Source organism: Schistocerca gregaria, chromosome 8 (assembly GCF_023897955.1).
Source record: "Schistocerca gregaria isolate iqSchGreg1 chromosome 8, iqSchGreg1.2, whole genome shotgun sequence".
Taxonomy (NCBI): domain Eukaryota; kingdom Metazoa; phylum Arthropoda; class Insecta; order Orthoptera; family Acrididae; genus Schistocerca; species Schistocerca gregaria.
The window spans coordinates 93,334,664-93,352,952 of NC_064927.1; the positions used below are offsets into that span (position 1 = coordinate 93,334,664).

Genomic DNA, 18,289 nt, shown 5'->3' on the forward strand with positions numbered 1-18,289 from the left:
ATTGAAATGAAGAACGTTGAGTAGGACAGCATGTTCAGCAACAGGGTGGTCCTGTTGTTCCTTGGCCACAGTTTGTTGGTGACCATTCTTACGGACAGACAGCTTGTATTGGTTGTCAAGCCCACATAGAATGCAGCACAGTGGTTGCAGCTTAGCTTATAGATCACATGACTGCTTTCACAAGTAGCCCTGCCTTTGATGGGATAGGTGATGCTTGTGACCTGACTGGAGTAAGTCATGGAGGGAGGATGTTTGGGACAGGTCTTGCATCTAGGTCTATTACAGGGATATGAGCCACGAGGTAAGGGGTGTGTAGGGGATGTGTAGGGATCGATAAGTAGACTGCGTAGGTTTGGTGGACAGTGGAATATCACTGTGGGATGGGTGAGAAGGATAGCGGAAAAGATAGTGGGCAGGACATTTCTCATTTCAGGGCATGATAAGAGATAGTCAAAACCCTGGTGGAGAATGTAATTCAGTTGCTCCAGCCCTGTGTGGTTCTGATTCACAAGGGGAATGCTCCTCTGTGGCTGGACAGTGGGACTTTGGGAGGTGATGGGTGACTGTAGCAATAAGGCATGGGAGATCTGTTTTTGTACAAGGTTGGGAGGGTAATTATGGTCTATAAAGGCCCCAATGAGATACTTGGTATATTTCAAGAGGGACGTCTCATCACTACAGATGCAGTGGCCATGGGACTTCATGGTATGGAATGAATGGCAGCTGTCAAAGTGGAGGTATTTCTGGTGGTTGGTAAGTATGATATGGACAGACGTACTAACACAGCCAGCTTTGAGATGGAGATAAACATCAAGTAAGGTGCTTGTTGGATTGAGTAGAATCAGGTGAAGTGTATGGGGGAGAAGGTGTTAAGTTTCTGATGGAATGTGGCTATGGTGTCCTCACCATTGATCCAGATCACAGAGATGTCATCGATGAATCTGAACCAGGTGAGGGGTTTGGGATTCTGTTTGTTTAGGAAGGATTCCTCTAGATGGTCCATGAATAGGTTGCATAGCATGGTGCCATGTGGATGCCCATAGCTGCACCACAGATTTGTTTGTAGGTAATGCCTTCAAAGGAGAAGTAATTGTGGGTGAGGATACGGTTGGTCATGGCGACTAGGAAGGAAGTTGTGGGTTTGGAATCCATTGGGCATTATGAAAGGTAGTGTTCAATAGCTGTAAGGCCTTCGACATTAGGGATATTAGTGTAAAAGGAGGTGGCCTCAATAGTGACAAGCAGGTCACCACGTGGTAGAGGAACAATGAGTATCCTATGTTTGTCCAAAAATTTATTAGAGTATTTTTCACAAATTGAAGTAATTTGGTCAAGAATGCTTTGAGATATTTGGTAACAACATTAAACAACATCTTGTCATTCTGCAGTAGTATAGAATATGTATGTTCCAATTCAGCAAAGCAGCTCAGTTTATTTTTACATGTATGATTGTTTCAAATTTATATAGTACAAAAACAGTAAATATGTTTAGTTCTTTGAATGATTTTTTTTCCAGGTTTATCTGGTAGGCAAATTAGCTATGCTTCTAATTTATTTCTTCCATAGTTTCAACCAAATCCTCATATTAGGATAGAATATGATAAGTGTTGGTTGATTAGTCTGCAGATGAGTACCTTGTCTGTGGTGTATCTACGTTGACATGATGCTATTTGTGTCACATGAAATATATAATTAAAGAAGTGTGGTGTACGTACAGTATGAACAGGAATGGTCCCATGACTGATCCCTGTGGTACAACGCACTTTACTAGTTTAAAAACTAAGTACCCACTTTTAGCAGTATTGTCAGAATACTGTATCTTCACATACCCTTTCTCTATTTTTCAAGTATGATTTTATAATGTTGCACATTTATCCCTTATGCCATAACTCCTATGGAACAATGCACTGGCTAATACCCTGATCAGCTAGTACATTATGACCATCTACACAGAATCCAGTATGTCCACCTTTGGCATGGATAACAGCAGTGACATGTCATGGCATGGGAGCAGTGAGGCCTTAGTAGGTCACTGGAGGCAGTTGGCACCACATCTGTACACGCATCTCACCTAATTCCTATAAATTCTGGCAAAGAGCTCTGGTGCAATGTTCAGTCACATCCCAGATCTAGTGAGTTCGGGGGTGCCAGGTTAGCCGAGAGCGCTAATGTGCTGCTTCCTGGACTCGGGTAGGTGCAACGGCCCTGGATAGAATCCGTCCACCAGATTAACTACAAGGGCTGGTGTGCCAGCTAACTGGGATGTGGTTTTTAGGCAGTTTTCCACATCCTTCTAGGTGAATACCAAGCTGGTCCCCACGTCCCACCTCAGTTACACAACTTACAGATATTTGAACCACATCTGCACTTTTCCATGATTTACAGTGGGTGCAGACAGATGGGGTACTCTGATACTGTCCCAGGGGGTACAAAGTGGTGGCAGGAAGGGCATCCAGCCACCCCTTTACATTAACCTGCCAAATCCAGTTTAACCACGCCAACCCCACGCACAATGTGGGACAAAGGCGCAAGCGATAGAATCTAGTAAGCTGGGGACCATCACATCAATTGGAACCCACCACTGTGTTCCTCAAACCACTCCATCACACTCCTGGCCTCGTGACATGAGCATTGTCTTGTTGAAAAATGCCACTGCCATTGGGAAATGTGGTCATCATGAAGGGGTGTATGTGGTCCGCAACCAGTGCACGATACTTCTTGGCTGTCAAGGTGCCTTGCACAAGTTCCACTGTATCCACAGATGCCCACGTCAATGTCCCAGAGAGCATTATGGAGCCACCACCAGCTTCTCTCCATCCCACGGTACAGGTGTCAACGAGCTGTTCCCCTGGAAGGTGTCTGATTCACTCTCGCTTTGGCATGATGAAGAAGGTATTCGGATTTGTCAGACCTCGCAAGGCTCTACCACTGCGCCTACATCTGGTGCCAATCGGGACCTGCCCATTTCAGTCGTAGTTGCCAAAGTCACTGTGTTAACATTTGCACATGTACGGGTCAGTGGTTGCCGCGGCCCATCTTTAGGAGTGTTCAGTGCACTCTGCATTCAGGCATGTGTACTCTGCCCAGCATTAAAGTCTGATGTTAATTCTTCCACAGTTTGCCAACTGTCCTGTTTTACCAATCTGCCTAGCCTACGATGTCTTACATCCGTAATGAGGTGTTACTGCCCAACTCCACAATGTCTGTGCATGATTTCACCTTTACTTCACCACATGTTGAAGACACTCACCATGTGTTGAAGACACTCACCAGAAAGGCGTGCAGTTTCTGAAATTCTCTTGCCAAGCCTCTGTCAAATTCAAATACACTCCCGGAAATGGAAAAAAGAACACATTGACACCGGTGTGTCAGACCCACCATACTTGCTCCGGACACTGCGAGAGGGCTATACAAGCAATGATCACACACACGGCACAGCCGACACACCAGGAACCGCGGTGTTGGCCGTCGAATGGCGCTAGCTGTGCAGCATTTGTGCACCGCCGCCGTCACTGTCAGCCAGTTTGCCGTGGCATACGGAGCTCCATCGCAGTCTTTAACACTGGTAGCATGCCGCGACAGCGTGGACGTGAACCGTATGTGCAGTTGACGGACTTTGAGCGAGGGCGTATAGTGGGCATGCGGGAGGCCAGGTGGATGTACCGCCGAATTGCTCAACACGTGGGGCGTGAGGTCTCCACAGTACATCGATGTTGTCGCCAGTGGTCGGCGGAAGATGCACGTGCCCGTCGACCTGGGACCGGACCGCAGCGACGCACGGATGCACGCCAAGACCGTAGGATCCTACGCAGTGCCGTAGGGGACCGCACCGCCACTTCCCAGCAAATTAGGGACACTGTTGCTCCTGGGGTATCGGCGAGGACCATTCCCAACCGTCTCCATGAAGCTGGGCTATGGTCCCGCACACCGTTAGGCCGTCTTCCGCTCACGCCCCAACATCGTGCAGCCCGCCTCCAGTGGTGTCGCGACAGGCGTGAATGGAGGGACGAATGGAGACGTGTCGTCTTCAGCGATGAGAGTCGCTTCTGCCTTGGTGCCAATGATGGTCGTATGCGTGTTTGGCGCCGTGCAGGTGAGTGCCACAATCAGGACTGCATACGACCGAGGCACATAGGGCCAACACCCGGCATCATGGTGTGGGGGGCGACCTCCTACACTGGCCGTACACCTCTGGTGATCGTCGAGGGGACACTGAATAGTGCACGGTACATCCAAACCGTCATCGAACCCATCGTTCTACCATTCCTAGACCGGCAAGGGAACTTGCTGTTCCAACAGGACAATGAATATCCGCATGTATCCCGTGCCACCCAACGTGCTCTAGAAGGTGTAAGTCAACTACCCTGGCCAGCAAGATCTCTGGATTTGTCCCCCATTGATCATGTTTGGGACTGGATGAAGCGTCGTCTCACGCGGTCTGCACGTCCAGCACGAACGCTGGTCCAACTGAGGCGCCAGGTGGAAATGGCATGGCAAGCCGATCCACAGGACTACATCCAGCATCTCTACGATCGTCTCCATGGGAGAATAGCTGCCTGCATTGCTGCGAGAGGTGGATATACACTGTACTAGTGCCGACATTGTGCATGCTCTGTTGCCTGTGTCTATGTGCCTGTGGTTCTGTCAGTGTGATCATGTGATGTATCTGACCCCAGGAATGTGTCAATAAAGTTTCCCCTTCCTGGGACATTGAATTCACGGTGTTCTTATTTCAATTTCCAGGAGTGTAGATCGCACACCTTCCCCATTATACACACAGGCAGCATGATCACTGTGTGTTATCTGACAAGCAGCCATTCCTCATTAGGTGACACTGCTATCATCTGGATGGGTTTGTATTGATGGTAGGTTGGTAGTCATAATGTTCTGGCTGATTGGTGTATGTATGTCATGCACTGCTTAATTTAAAAGGATGGAGTTCTACACATTAGCAAACAAAAGTCAGTTACTAAATTGGTAAAATTTAATAAAATATTTTTGCTCTAACACTTTACTTCTGTCAGTCCAGCAACAACTTAGTTAACATTATTTAATTCTAGGGCCTAAACCTGAAGTACAAATTTTTGATGACAAATGGGCCTGATGGAGATTTCTGGCATATGCATTTTTCCGCAGATGAATTTTGTAAGTAGTACATCGACATGCAGAAATGACAATAACTGGAAATATAAATAAAACAGTAATATTTAAATAACTTTTATAATCTGAAAAACATAGCTTGTAGTTCTTTTAACTGGTGTGATACAGCTTGCCACAAACACCTCTTTTTTGTCGACCTCTTCATCTCAGAGTAGAACCTACAGCCAACCTAAGTTATATTCCAATATTTGTCTTCTGTTGCAGTTTTTGCCCTCTGTGGCTTCCCCAACTACCACAAAGTTATTATCTGATGTGTTAATTCACATCCACTCATCCTGTCCCTACTTGTATTCAGAGTATTCAGCATATTCCTCTCCTTGACAATCTCCTCATCACTTAATTTTCAGTATCCTTCTCTAACACATTTCAATTCTATTATTTTCCAGATTTCTCACCATCCGTGATTCGCCTCCATGCAATGCTTTCTCAGAAATTTCTTCCTCAAGTTAATTTCTAGTTTTGATACTAGTGATCTTCTTTTAGCAATAAGCACCATTTTTTTCCTGTGCTAGTTTGCTTCTCATAGGCTCCTTCCTTTTTCCGTCGTACATTATTTTGCTTCTGAAGTAGCAAGATTTCTTCACATCATCTACTATGTGTCCCCAACTTCGATGTTAAGTTGATCACTAATGTCATTTTGGCTTTTCTTATTACTTTCATTTGTTCTCCATCCATATTCCATGCTCATCAGACTGTTCATTCCATTCAACAGGTCCTGCAATTCTTCCTCACTTACACAGAATGTAATCAGTGAATCTTATCACTAATATCCTTTCAACCTGAATTTTAATCACATTCCTAAAACGTTCTTTCATTTACAGTTTCCACCATTGCTTCTTTTATGGGTCAAAATATCCTAAAAAGATGTCGAATTTTCTTATGTGTTGCTTCCATTATTAAACCCATTATAACTACCTTTAAGGTGCCTTTACCTCTCCTAATGCCAGACTGGCTGTCATCTAACATACCCTCAATTTTTTTTCCCCCAGTCTTCTGTGTATTATTCATGTCAGTAACTTTGAACCACGAGCTATGAAGACGAACCTCTGCCAAACACTAAGGTGTGAATTGCAGAGTTATCAAGTAGATACATGTGCAGACTGGGAAATAGTTCTCACATTTATCTGACTTTGTGACCTTCAGGATTGTGGAAATGATTTTCTTCACGAAGTCTTACGGTATGTCTCCACTCTCATATTTTCTACACATTAACTAGAATAATCATATAGTTGCTACTTCCTCCATTGATTTTAGAAGTCCTAAGCAATGTAATCTTTCTCTTTTGCCTGTTTTGTTCACAAGTCTTCCAGAGCTTTGTCAGACTCTCAATATATTACTGAATTCCCTGTCTTGCAAAGTGACATCAATTTCTTCTTCTGTCATGTCAGTGGACAATTCCCCCTCCTAGTAGGGGCTCTTAATGTAGTAATATTTCCACCTATACCACTCTCTCCTCTATAATTAACAATGGAATTCCTTTTGTGCTGTTAATGTTGATACCGTTACTTTTAATTCCACCCAAAGTTATTTTGGCTTTTTTATATGCTGCATGTCCTACAAATGACAATTTCCTGTTTGGCAAGACATTTCCCTCTGTTTTTCCTATTGATTTCATTCCTACGTGACTACATTTCTGCATTCTTTTAATTTCATTCACATTTTGTTCTTTCTTTCTTTCATCAATATATTGAAGTCCTGATATTTCCACTGTAACCTGAGGTTTCTGTGCAGATAGCTTTTTTTGGTTATATTTATCAATTCAGTGCTATAACTCAAAACTTCCTGGCAGTTTAAAACTGTGTGCCCGACCGAGACTCGAACTCGGGATCCTCGCCTTTCGCGGGCAAGTGCTCAACCATCTGAGCTACCGAAGCACGACTCATGCCCAGTCCTCACAGCTTTACCTCTGCCAGTACCCCGTCTCCAGTTTGGAAGGTAGGAGACGAGGTACTGGCAGAAGTAAAGCTGTGAAGACCAGGCGTGAGTTGTGCTTCGGTAGCTCAGATGGTAGAGCACTTGCCCGCGAAAGGCGAGGGTCCCGAGTTCGAGTCTCGGTCGGGCACATAGTTTTAATCTGCCAGGTAGTTTCATATCAGCACACACTCCGCTGCAGAGTGAAAATCTCATTCTGGAAACATCCCCCAGGCTGTGGCTAAGCCATATCTCCACAGTATCCTTTCTTTCAGGAGTGCTAGTTCTGCTAGGTTCGCAGGAGAGCTTCTGTAATGTTTGGAAGGTAGGAGACGAGGTACTGGCAGAAGTAAAGCTGTGAGGACTGGGCGTGAGTCGTGCTTTGGTAGCTCAGATGGTAGAGCACTTGCCCGCGAAAGGCAAGGGTCCCGAGTTTGAGTCTCGGTCGGGCTCACAGTTTTAAACTGCCAGGAAGTTTCATATCAGGGCACACTCCTCTGCAGAGTGAAAATCTCGTTCCAGTTCTATGACTGGTTTTTTAGGGATGTGAATTTCACCTTAGAGAACTTCTAATGCACATAATTATTTCTTAGCACTTTAGTATTACACTTCCTTACACATTGATTGTTCTTGACAACTTACTTAAAATACAGTCTCCTCTTCATTATTACTAAATTGTGATCGGAGTGTATATCTAGAGCTGCATACAACTTATACTGCAATATCAGATTTCAAAATCTTTGTCTTACTGTGATGTAATCCAACGGTTTTCTTCCCATATTTCCAGCATTTTCCAAAGTATGCTTCCTTCTTTTGTAATTCTTGAAAGTGTATTTGCTATTACTAACTGAAATTTGTTGCAGAACTCTAGAATTATTTTGTTTTACTGTTTGTGAACTCTTGTAACTCTATTGTCTATAGCTTCCAGTTCCATGGCATTTCAAACCCCCATAACTGTTAAATTTTCATATCTCCTCATATATAGAATTACCCATTCAGTGCCCTCATGCACTCACTCTGTTCATCTTCTGCTTGTGATGTCAGCATCTATCTATATATGAACTATTATTGTTGTCACTGAGTTGCTGTTGATTCTCATGAGAATAATCTTATAATTGAACTGTCCATAATAATTAACTCTGTTCTCTACCTTCCAGTTCATCGAACTTCCTTTATATTGTTTTATAGTGTTGTTGATACTACCCTGTATTCAGTGGGCCAGAAATCCTTATCTTGTTTCCATTTCACTTCTCTGAAAGAAATTATGCTGATGCAGGAATCAATACAAAAGATGGGTACTTTCTTTCAGATTTCATTAGTTTTATTCATCCTGCACTTTGGATGTATATCTACACCAAAACACAGTCTTCCATGATTTTTCTTTATTGTCACCTAGGTGTGTATCTCTAGTCACAATTTTGTCTTCCATAGTGAATTATGTCTTTATTCTTGCACATTTTATATCTTTCATGACAAGATCTACAAATTGAAATTCAATAATTTTAAAAGAGTATGTTAAATGTTGTTACTGGACCTTTCAATACTTAAAGAGATAAGTTCTATTTCAGATGTAATGCCCCAGCTCATTGGATACTTCTGCATCTATATCTTGCTTGTGGTTGCCGTAACTGTATGTTCAGGTGGGTATTACTTTTACATAAACAATTCATTATTTTGGTAATTTAAATTCCAGGATGGAACACAATAAATAGAAATGAGGAGCAGCATCCATTCACCTTCTGATAACTGCAGGACGGCCAATAGAAACGTACAACCACAATAGCTTTACAGTTATGACCCTCTTCATGTGTAAGTACACCATTACCCCTGTCCCTTTCTCACCCCCCACCCCCCCCCACCTTCCACCCAGCCACCCTCCCACTTTCTCACCAACCACCCTGTTAGTCCTATTTAATATGGTGACATCCCACAGTCTTTTTTTATGTGGTCTCCTTTGTAAATTGATTGCATTACCCTGGCATTCTACTAAAGAACCACAATTTGCCACCAGTTTTATCTATGACTGAGACTAAACGAGCATTCCATTTCATTTCCTTACAAACAAATTGTCACTCCCAAATGTTTATATGTGCTGACTGATCCAAACTGTGACACAGTGATATTATAATTATAGGCTACTATGTTTTTTTTCATTTTTTAAAGTGCACAGTTTTACACTTCTGAACATTTAAAGCAATTTTCTAAACTTTTTCACCACTTTCAAATCTTATTAGGATTGGCCTGAATATTTGTGCAGCTTCTTTCAGGCAGCATTTCATAACAGATAACTGCATCATCTGCAAAAAGTCTGAGGTTACTATTAATATTGTCTGCCAGGTCATGTATATATAACATGAACAGCAAGTGTCAGAACACATCGCCCTGGGGCACACTCAAAGTCGGTTCTACATCTGACAAGAATTCTCAATGCATGATAACTTGCTGCATTCTCCCTACCAAAAATTCCTGAGTTCAGTCACAAGTTTTGCTCAATATACTATTTGATCATACTTTTGATAGAAAGTAAGTGGGCCAGAGTCAAGTGCTTCATGGTAATCAAAAAATATTGTTTGACTTTCTTGATTCATTGCTTTCAGGATGTCATGTGAGAAATGTGCAAGTCAGGTTTCACATGATTCATGTTTTTGAAATTCATACTGGCTGACATCAAGGAGGTCATTCTTTTGAAATACCACATTATGTTTGAGCTCAGAATATGTTGTAAGATTCTACAACAAACTGATCTCAAGATATTACATGGTAGATGTGCAGATCACTTTTGCTATCCTTCTTGTAGATAGGTGTGACCTGTGCTTTTTTCCAGCTACTGTGCAGTCTTTTATGAGAGGGATCTGCAGTAAATTATAGTTAAAAGAAGGGCTAACTCCACTGCAAGTTCAGTAAAGTATCTGACAGGGATTCCATTAGGCCATGGAGTTGTGTTCTGTTTTATTAATTTTAGCTGTTTCTCAATGCCACTGACAATAATATCTATTTCACTCATCTTTTGAGTCATACAAGAATTAAATTTGCTCAATTCTCCCATGTTTTCATTTGTAATGGTACATTTGAAAATGGAGTTACGCATTTATACTTTTTCTTTGCTACTCACAATTTTAGTTCATGTTTCACCTGTGAGTGAGTGGATACTAACTTGGATGCCACTAACAGCCTTTACACATGGCCACAATTTTTTTTGGGTGTTGTCAAAGATCTATCAACAATATTCTGCTGTTTCTGTAGGTTTCAGTCATTGCTCTCTCAACAATCAAACAAGTTTCCTTCAACATCTCTTTATCTATAACCCTATGTTTTGTTTTACACCTATTATGCAGTAGTCCCTCTTTCTTTAAAAGTTTCGTTACAATGAATAACACCATGAAGACTCCCTCCTATCATGGACTATTTTACTGTTCAGCGCATGGTCAACTACTCTTTTAAACAAAAGCCATGTTGTTGTTGTTGTTGTTGTTGTTGTTGTCTTCAGTCCTGAGACTGGTTTGATGCAGCTCTCCATGCTACTCTATCCTGCGCAAGCTGCTTCATCTCCCAGTACCTACTGCAACCTACATCCTTCTGAATCTGCTTAGTGTACTCATCTCTCGGTCTCCCTCTACGATTTTTACCCTCCACGCTGCCCTCCAATGCTAAATTTGTGATCCCTTGATGCCTCAAAACATGTCCTACCAACCGATCCCTTCTTCTAGTCAAGTTGTGCCACAAACTTCTCTTCTCCCCAATCCTATTCAATACCTCCTCATTAGTTACGTGATCTATCCACCTTATCTTCAGTATTCTTCTGTAGCACCACATTTCGAAAGCTTCTATTCTCTTCTTGTCCAAACTAGTTATCGTCCATGTTTCACTTCCATACATGGCTACACTCCAAACAAATACTTTCAGAAACGACTTCCTGATACATAAATCTATATTCGATGTTAACAAATTTCTCTTCTTCAGAAACGCTTTCCTTGCCATTGCCAGTCTACATTTTATATCCTCTCTACTTCGACCATCATCAGTTATTTTACTTCCTAAATAGCAAAACTCCTTTACTACTTTAAGTGTCTCATTTCCTAATCTAATTCCCTCAGCATCACCCGATTTAATTTGACTACATTCCATTATCCTCGTTTTGCTTTTGTTAATGTTCATCTTATATCCTCCTTTCAAGACACTGTCCATTCCGTTCAACTGCTCTTCCAAGTCCTTTGCCGTCTCTGACAGAATTACAATGTCATCGGCGAACCTCAAAGTTTTTACTTCGTCTCCATGAATTTTAATACCTACTCCAAATTTTTCTTTTGTTTCCTTTACTGCTTGCTCAATATACAGATTGAATAACATTGGGGAGAGGCTACAACCCTGTCTCACTTCTTTCCCAACCACTGCTTCCCTTTCATGCCCCTCGACTCTTATTACTGCCATCTGGTTTCTGTACAAATTATAAATAGCCTTTCGCTCCCTGTATTTTACCCCTGCCACCTTTAGAATTTGAAAAAGAGTATTCCAGTCAACATTGTCAAAAGCTTTCTCTAAGTCTACAAATGCTAGAAACGTAGGTTTGCCTTTTCTTAATCTTTCTTCTAAGATAAGTCGTAAGGTCAGTATTGCCTCACGTGTTCCAACATTTCGACGGAATCCAAACTGATCCTCCCCGAGGTCTGCATCTACCAGTTTTTCCATTCGTCTGTAAAGAATTCGCGTTAGTATTTTGCAGCCGTGGCTTATTAAACTGATAGTTCGGTAATTTTCACATCTGTCAGCACCTGCTTTCTTTGGGATTGGAATTATTATATTCTTCTTGAAGTCTGAGGGTATTTCGCCTGTCTGATACATCTTGCTCACCAGCTGGTAGAGTTTTGTCATGACTGGCTCTCCCAAGGCCGTCAGTAGTTCTAATGGAATGTTGTCTACTCCGGGGGCCTTGTTTTGACTCAGGTCTTTCAGTGCTCTGTCAAACTCTTCACGCAGTATCGTATCTCCCATTTCGTCTTCATCTACATCCTCTTCTATTTCCATAATATTGTCCTCAAGTAAATCGCCCTTGTATAAACCTTCTATATACTCCTTCCACCTTTCTGCCTTCCCTTCTTTGCTTAGAACTGGGCTGCCATCTGAGCTCTTGATATTCATACACGTAGTTCTCTTCTCTCCAAAGGTCTCTTTAATTTTCCTGTAGGCAGTATCTATCTTACCCCTAGTGAGATAAGCTTCTACATCCTTACATTTGTCCTCTAGCCATCCCTGTTTAGCCATTTTGCACTTCCTGTCGATCTCATTTTTCAGACGTTTGTATTCCTTTTTGCCTGCTTCATTTACTGCATTTTTATATTTTCTCCTTTCATCAATTAAATTCAATATTTCTTCTGTTACCCAAGGATTTCTAGCAGCCCTCGTCTTTGTACCTACTTTATCCTCTGCTGCCTTCACTACTACATCCCTCAGAGCTACCCATTCTTCTTCTACTGTACTTCTTTCCCCTATTCCTGTCAATTGTTCCCTTATGCTCTCTCTGAAACTCTGTACAACTTCTGGTTCTTTCAGTTTATCCAGGTCCCATCTCCTTAATTTCCCACATTTTTGCAGTTTCTTCAGTTTTAATCTACAGGTCATAACCAATAGATTGTGGTCAGAGTCCACATCTGCCCCTGGAAATGTCTTACAACTTAAAACCTGGTTCCTAAATCTCTGTCTTACCATTATATAATCTATCTGATACCTTTTAGTATCTCCAGGGTTCTTCCACGTATACAACCTTCTTTCATGATTCTTAAACCAAGTGTTAGCTATGATTAAGTTGTGCTCCGTGCAAAATTCTACTAGGCGGCTTCCTCTTTCATTTCTTAGCCCCAATCCATATTCACCTACTATGTTTCCTTCTCTCCCTTTTCCTACACTCGAATTCCAGTCACCCATTACTATTAAATTTTCGTCTCCCTTCACTATCTGAATAATTTCTTTTATTTCATCGTACATTTCTTCAATTTCTTCATCATCTGCAGAGCTAGTTGGCATATAAACTTGTACTACTGTAGTAGGTGTGGGCTTCGTATCTATCTTGGCCACAATAATGCGTTCACTATGCTGTTTGTAGTAGCTTACCCGCATTCCTATTTTTCTATTCATTATTAAACCTACTCCTGCATTACCCCTATTTGATTTTGTGTTTATAACCCTGTAGTCACCTGACCAGAAGTCTTGTTCCTCCTGCCACCGAACTTCACTAATTCCCACTATATCTAACTTTAACCTATCCATTTCCCTTTTTAAATTTTCTAACCTACCTGCCCGATTAAGGGATCTGACATTCCACGCTCCGATCCGTAGAACGCCAGTTTTCTTTCTCCTGATAACGACATCCTCCTGAGTAGTCCCCGCCCGGAGATCCGAATGGGGGACTATTTTACCTCCAGAATATTTTACCCAAGAGGATGCCATCATCATTTAATCATACAGTAAAGCTGCATGTCCTCGGGAAAAATTACGGCTGTAGTTTCCCCTTGCTTTCAGCCGTTCGCAGTACCAGCACAGCAAGGCCGTTTTGGTTAATATTGCAAGGCCAGATCAGTCAATCATCCAGACTGTTGCCCCTGCAACTACTGAAAAGGCTGCTGCCCCTCTTCAGGAACCACACGTTTGTCTGGCCTGTCAACAGATACCCCTCCGTTGTGGTTGTACCTACGGTACGGCCATCTGTATCGCTGAGGCACGCAAGCCTCCCCACCAACGGCAAGGTCCATGGTTCATGGGGGGAGGACAAAAGCCATAGTTCTTCTAAATGCTCCTCTCCTGAGCTGAAAGTTTCAGGTTCCTCCTTGTGTTACAGTACTACTCCTTCTATATCTAGTTTACAAAACACATAAATCTTTCTGCTTGTTTTAGTTGTTTGGTAATCATTATTGTAGCAACTGGCTCATAGTCACTGATACCAATTTCAATCTGGACTTCCTCAAAAAGGTGAGGTCTGTTTATTGAATATTTTTCCATCATGAATGGGATTCTGAACAATCCGTTCTAGATAATTTTCAGAGAAGGCATTTAGTAATGTTTCACTGGATGCCTTGTCACACCCATCACAAACAAAACTAATTATCCTGATTGACAGTTGTATGCTTAAAATCTCCTTCAGTGATTACAGTACAGTTTGGGAACTTATGTACTAGCAGAGGCTTTCTCTGGAGGTGATTCAGTTAATTTCAATTCAGTGTCTTTATTCATCTATTAACAATAAAATTTCTTATATTTAAGTCCCCCCCTCCCCGTGAACCCTGGACCTTGCCATTGAAGGGGAGGCTTGCATGCCTCAACAATACAGATAGCCGTACATAGGTGCAACCGCTATGGAGGGGTATCTGTTGAGAGGCTAGACAAACATGTGGTTCCTGAAGAGGGGCAGCAGCCTTTTCAGTAGTTGCAGGGGCAACAGTCTGGATGATTGACTGATCTGGCCTTGTAACACTAACCAAAACGATCTTGCTGTGCTGGTACTGCGAACTGCTGAAAGCAAGGGGAAACTACAGCCAATGCATGCAGCCAATGGCATGCAGCTTTACTGCATGGAGAGCTGCATCAGACCAGTCTCTGAACTGAAGACCACAACAACAATACTTAATTTTTTTACATTCTTACATAGAAATAAAATCATGTTACATCAGTATATGTAAATAATTTTACCTTTTTGTATTCAGATATTCTTCAATGTTATAAAAACTATCCATATAAAATTGTTTTTGCTCTACTTTGAATTTATGAAATTTTCCGATTTTCTTCATTGTAGCAGGCAATGTACTGAAAGGTATTTTTGGTCGATAATTCACAGAGACACTGACAAGAAAGCCCTTTGCCAAAAAACTGTACATTTTCTGTTTTGTAGTCATGAACCTGATTGTTCAGTGTTAAAATTCCTGGTGAATTTTCAGGAAGTACATGGACACATACACTCATAAATGTATAAGCTAGGAAGTATCAGTGTTTTAAGTTCCTTAGATATGTCCCTGCATTGCTCTCTGTAATGAACTACTTTAATTATTCTGACAACCTTTTTCTACAGTTTGAAAGTTTGTTTTGCCATACCTGTATTTCCTCATAAGATCACATCTAAGCAAGTTGTGTAAATAAACATAATAGGCACACAACAGTGATCCAGTGCTGCAGTATTTATGAAGCATGGTTAGCATATAACAGTATTTACTAAGTTTTTAATTCAAAAATTCTAGATGCTTCTCCCATCTCAAGTGGCCATCTACCCATGTGCCTATAAATTCAGTGGATAGAGCTTGTGCAATAACTTAGTTGCCTAACTCAGGTCTTTCCGCTCCCGGGATTGGAATGACTCCTTACCCTCTCCCTTAAAACCCACATCCTTTCATCTTTCCTTTTCCTTCCTTCTTTCCTGACGAAGCAGCCGCCGGTTGCGAAAGCTCAAATTCTGTGTGTGTGTTTGTGTGTTTTATTCATTGTGCCTATCTACCGGCGCTTTCCCACTTGGTAAGTCTTGGAATCTTTGTTTTTAATATATTTTTCCCATGTGAAAGTTTCTTTCTATTTTATTTACATGAGAAACTATACTGTTTGACCTATGTTTGATTATCTTGTCTCAAATTCTATCAACACCAATAGACATTTTATTTTTTAAGTTATTAATAACATTTCTAATCTCAGATTCTATTACTGGGTACAGAAACATTCTTTCCACAAGTAGGTACTTTTATATTCTTAGCATTTGAAGTGCATGTACTTTTAATTAGGTCTAGTGCTATCTTTACAAAATGTTTATTGAATATATTGGCAATTTGTTCTGCATATTCTATCACTTTACCCTCACTTTTGAAGTAATTGGTTTTAGTTTTGCATTTTTATGTTATTGTTTATAACCTTCCAAATCAATTTTGATTTATTGCTTCCTCTTTTGATATATGAATCATTGCTTAGCCTTTCTACTGCTTGTAAAATTTTGCCACAGACCCATTGGTATTTTCTGTAGTATGTTTTTGCTGTTGTGTTCATTTTGGCATGTGTGCTTAAGTTCCTAACAATGATCACTGACACAAGGGATTAAAATCCTTGTGTTACCCATGTGTTGGACTTCTATTTGACTTGAATTAATTTGAATGAGAATGCCATATCATAGCAATAATTATAATCAGTGAAAAATGTTTCATACTTCTTGTCTGCATCATCAGTTTGTTCTCTGTCCCAGTGCACCCTTTTTAGCACACTATTAAAAGCTCTAATGCTGTTATCATTAGTAAGTATTGTCTGTAGATATTTTTCAGTGACTGTATAGTCCTTATTGTTCCCACTCTGTATCATCATTTTTAAAGCCATGTTGTCAGAAAAGTGAATATCTGTTACATCATTATTATACTCGCAGTCTTGTTGTTAGTAAATATTTGATCAAATGTTGTTTCAGATTCATCTCTGTATCTGGCAATTTCCTGCACCATTGGCTACATGTCATATGAGCTAAACAGATTTAATAATTTCAGCTTTTCCCCCATTACTTTTGTTAAAATTAATGGTAATGTCACCAAGCACTATTATGCATTCTGACCTACTTCTCAATTCATTTGAAAGATAATCTATATGATCTAAGAGTAAGGTAAAGTCACCTGATGGAGACCTGCAGATGCAAGCAATAGTAGTTTGACAGTTTGTCAATTCACATATGCGATATTCATTTTTTAATGCACACTGCACCTTGCTAAGTTTTACCGCTTTAGATTTAACATGTAGGTGCATACACCTCCACATTTATAAGTTTCTCTACAAAAGCTGCTTATCATGTCAAAGTAGAGCATTTTTTCTGCACAAAACTGTGTGTCTCATATCAAGTTCTCATTAACATAGAAATGTCCTCAACATTACAGTTTCACATTTGGTTGCCTAATCCTTGCACATTTTGATGCAGCAAAGTTAAGGGATTGACATCTAGATTTGGTGAGTTGCTCACTTTGGTGTCTCCTTGAGACTGCTTGGCAGAAAAAAATCCTTCAAGTGTGATGGTCATGTCACTCTTCTTCTGCTTGAGACTCACCTAATTGCTTCTCCGGGACTAGATGCTGTTGCTGCAGCTGATGATAGATCTACTGATGGTGGTGATTGAGACTCGCCTAATTGCTTCTCCTGGACTAGATGCTGATGACAGATCTACTGATGGTGGTGATTCTGGTGCTGCTGCTTGTTATTGTTGTCATTCTGCCGCTGTTTCTGGTAATGACAGCCACTGATAATGGTGATTCTACTGTTGCAGATGACTCTTGTTTTGGTACAACTGGGATTGGAATCCCCTTTCCCTACAAATGACTCGTTAAAGAATTTAAATAGTTTGACTGTCATAATTTTTTTCTCGTGTTTATGTGGAGACGGTATTCCATAAAGTATAGTTTCTAAGACTTCCGTGGTGATTTGTTGTCATCTCATTGAATCGGGTTAACTGCCGGTGGTCCGTGTCTTTCCAACACGGTATTTCGATGTCGTAACTCGGAGTCTTTGTCACGTGTTCCCTGAGACTGCCCTCTGAACCCAGTATGCACCTGTGAGGTGTGCTTCCTGTGGAATCCGGCTGCTGTTGGAGCTGCATATTATGATGGCCATCCTCCAAGGAGCTTGCGCGCCACCTGGTATTGTGTATGCCATTCTGTTCTGTTACTTGTGCACTTGGACATCTGTAGTTCATTCTGGGAGGAGACGGACCCAATAGGGAACACCTCAGGGTGTCCGCTACCTCAGAAGAGACCCGCAACAGGCACAGACTGAAGATGAAGCTTTTAGAGACTGATACCACCGCCAGAAATGACCACAGTGGGTGCAGACGGCATAGGGAGCACCACACACCGCCCAGGCATAAATATGGGACTAGGTAGGCTCGTCAACTGGCCTTAGGGAACACCTGATAAAGACACCGAGTTACGGTGTCGAAATATCGTGTTGGAAGATGCGGACCACTGGCAGTACATCTGATTCTATGAGATGACATCCTGTAAAGTGCTCCCAGTTCTCAATGATTAGCTCTATAAATGTCACATTCAGGCAACCTCACCAGATTTTCTTAAATATCCTGTTTGCCATCACTATTCCAATGTTTACTATGCATTTTGTATCAGGTACTGCCTCCATGGAATACTGATAATGTAGAAATGCATTTGAGGCATTCTTTTGATTGTTTCCTTCAGGAGTCTCATTGCATATGAAATTTTACTGCAATAAACATTGT

General features: G+C 41.3%; 1 protein-coding gene across 2 annotated transcripts in view; it reads left to right on the top strand.

Moving 5' to 3' along the window:
• Window positions 1–18,289, top strand: part of LOC126284118 (transmembrane protein 145-like) — an 88,229-nt gene that overhangs the window by 8,760 nt on the left and 61,180 nt on the right. For both annotated transcript variants that reach the window (XM_049982799.1, XM_049982801.1), the window contains exons 5-6: window positions 5,061–5,145; window positions 8,640–8,711. In XM_049982799.1, coding sequence (XP_049838756.1) covers window positions 5,061–5,145; window positions 8,640–8,711 — 157 coding nt within the window. The remainder of the gene's footprint in view (window positions 1–5,060; window positions 5,146–8,639; window positions 8,712–18,289) is intronic.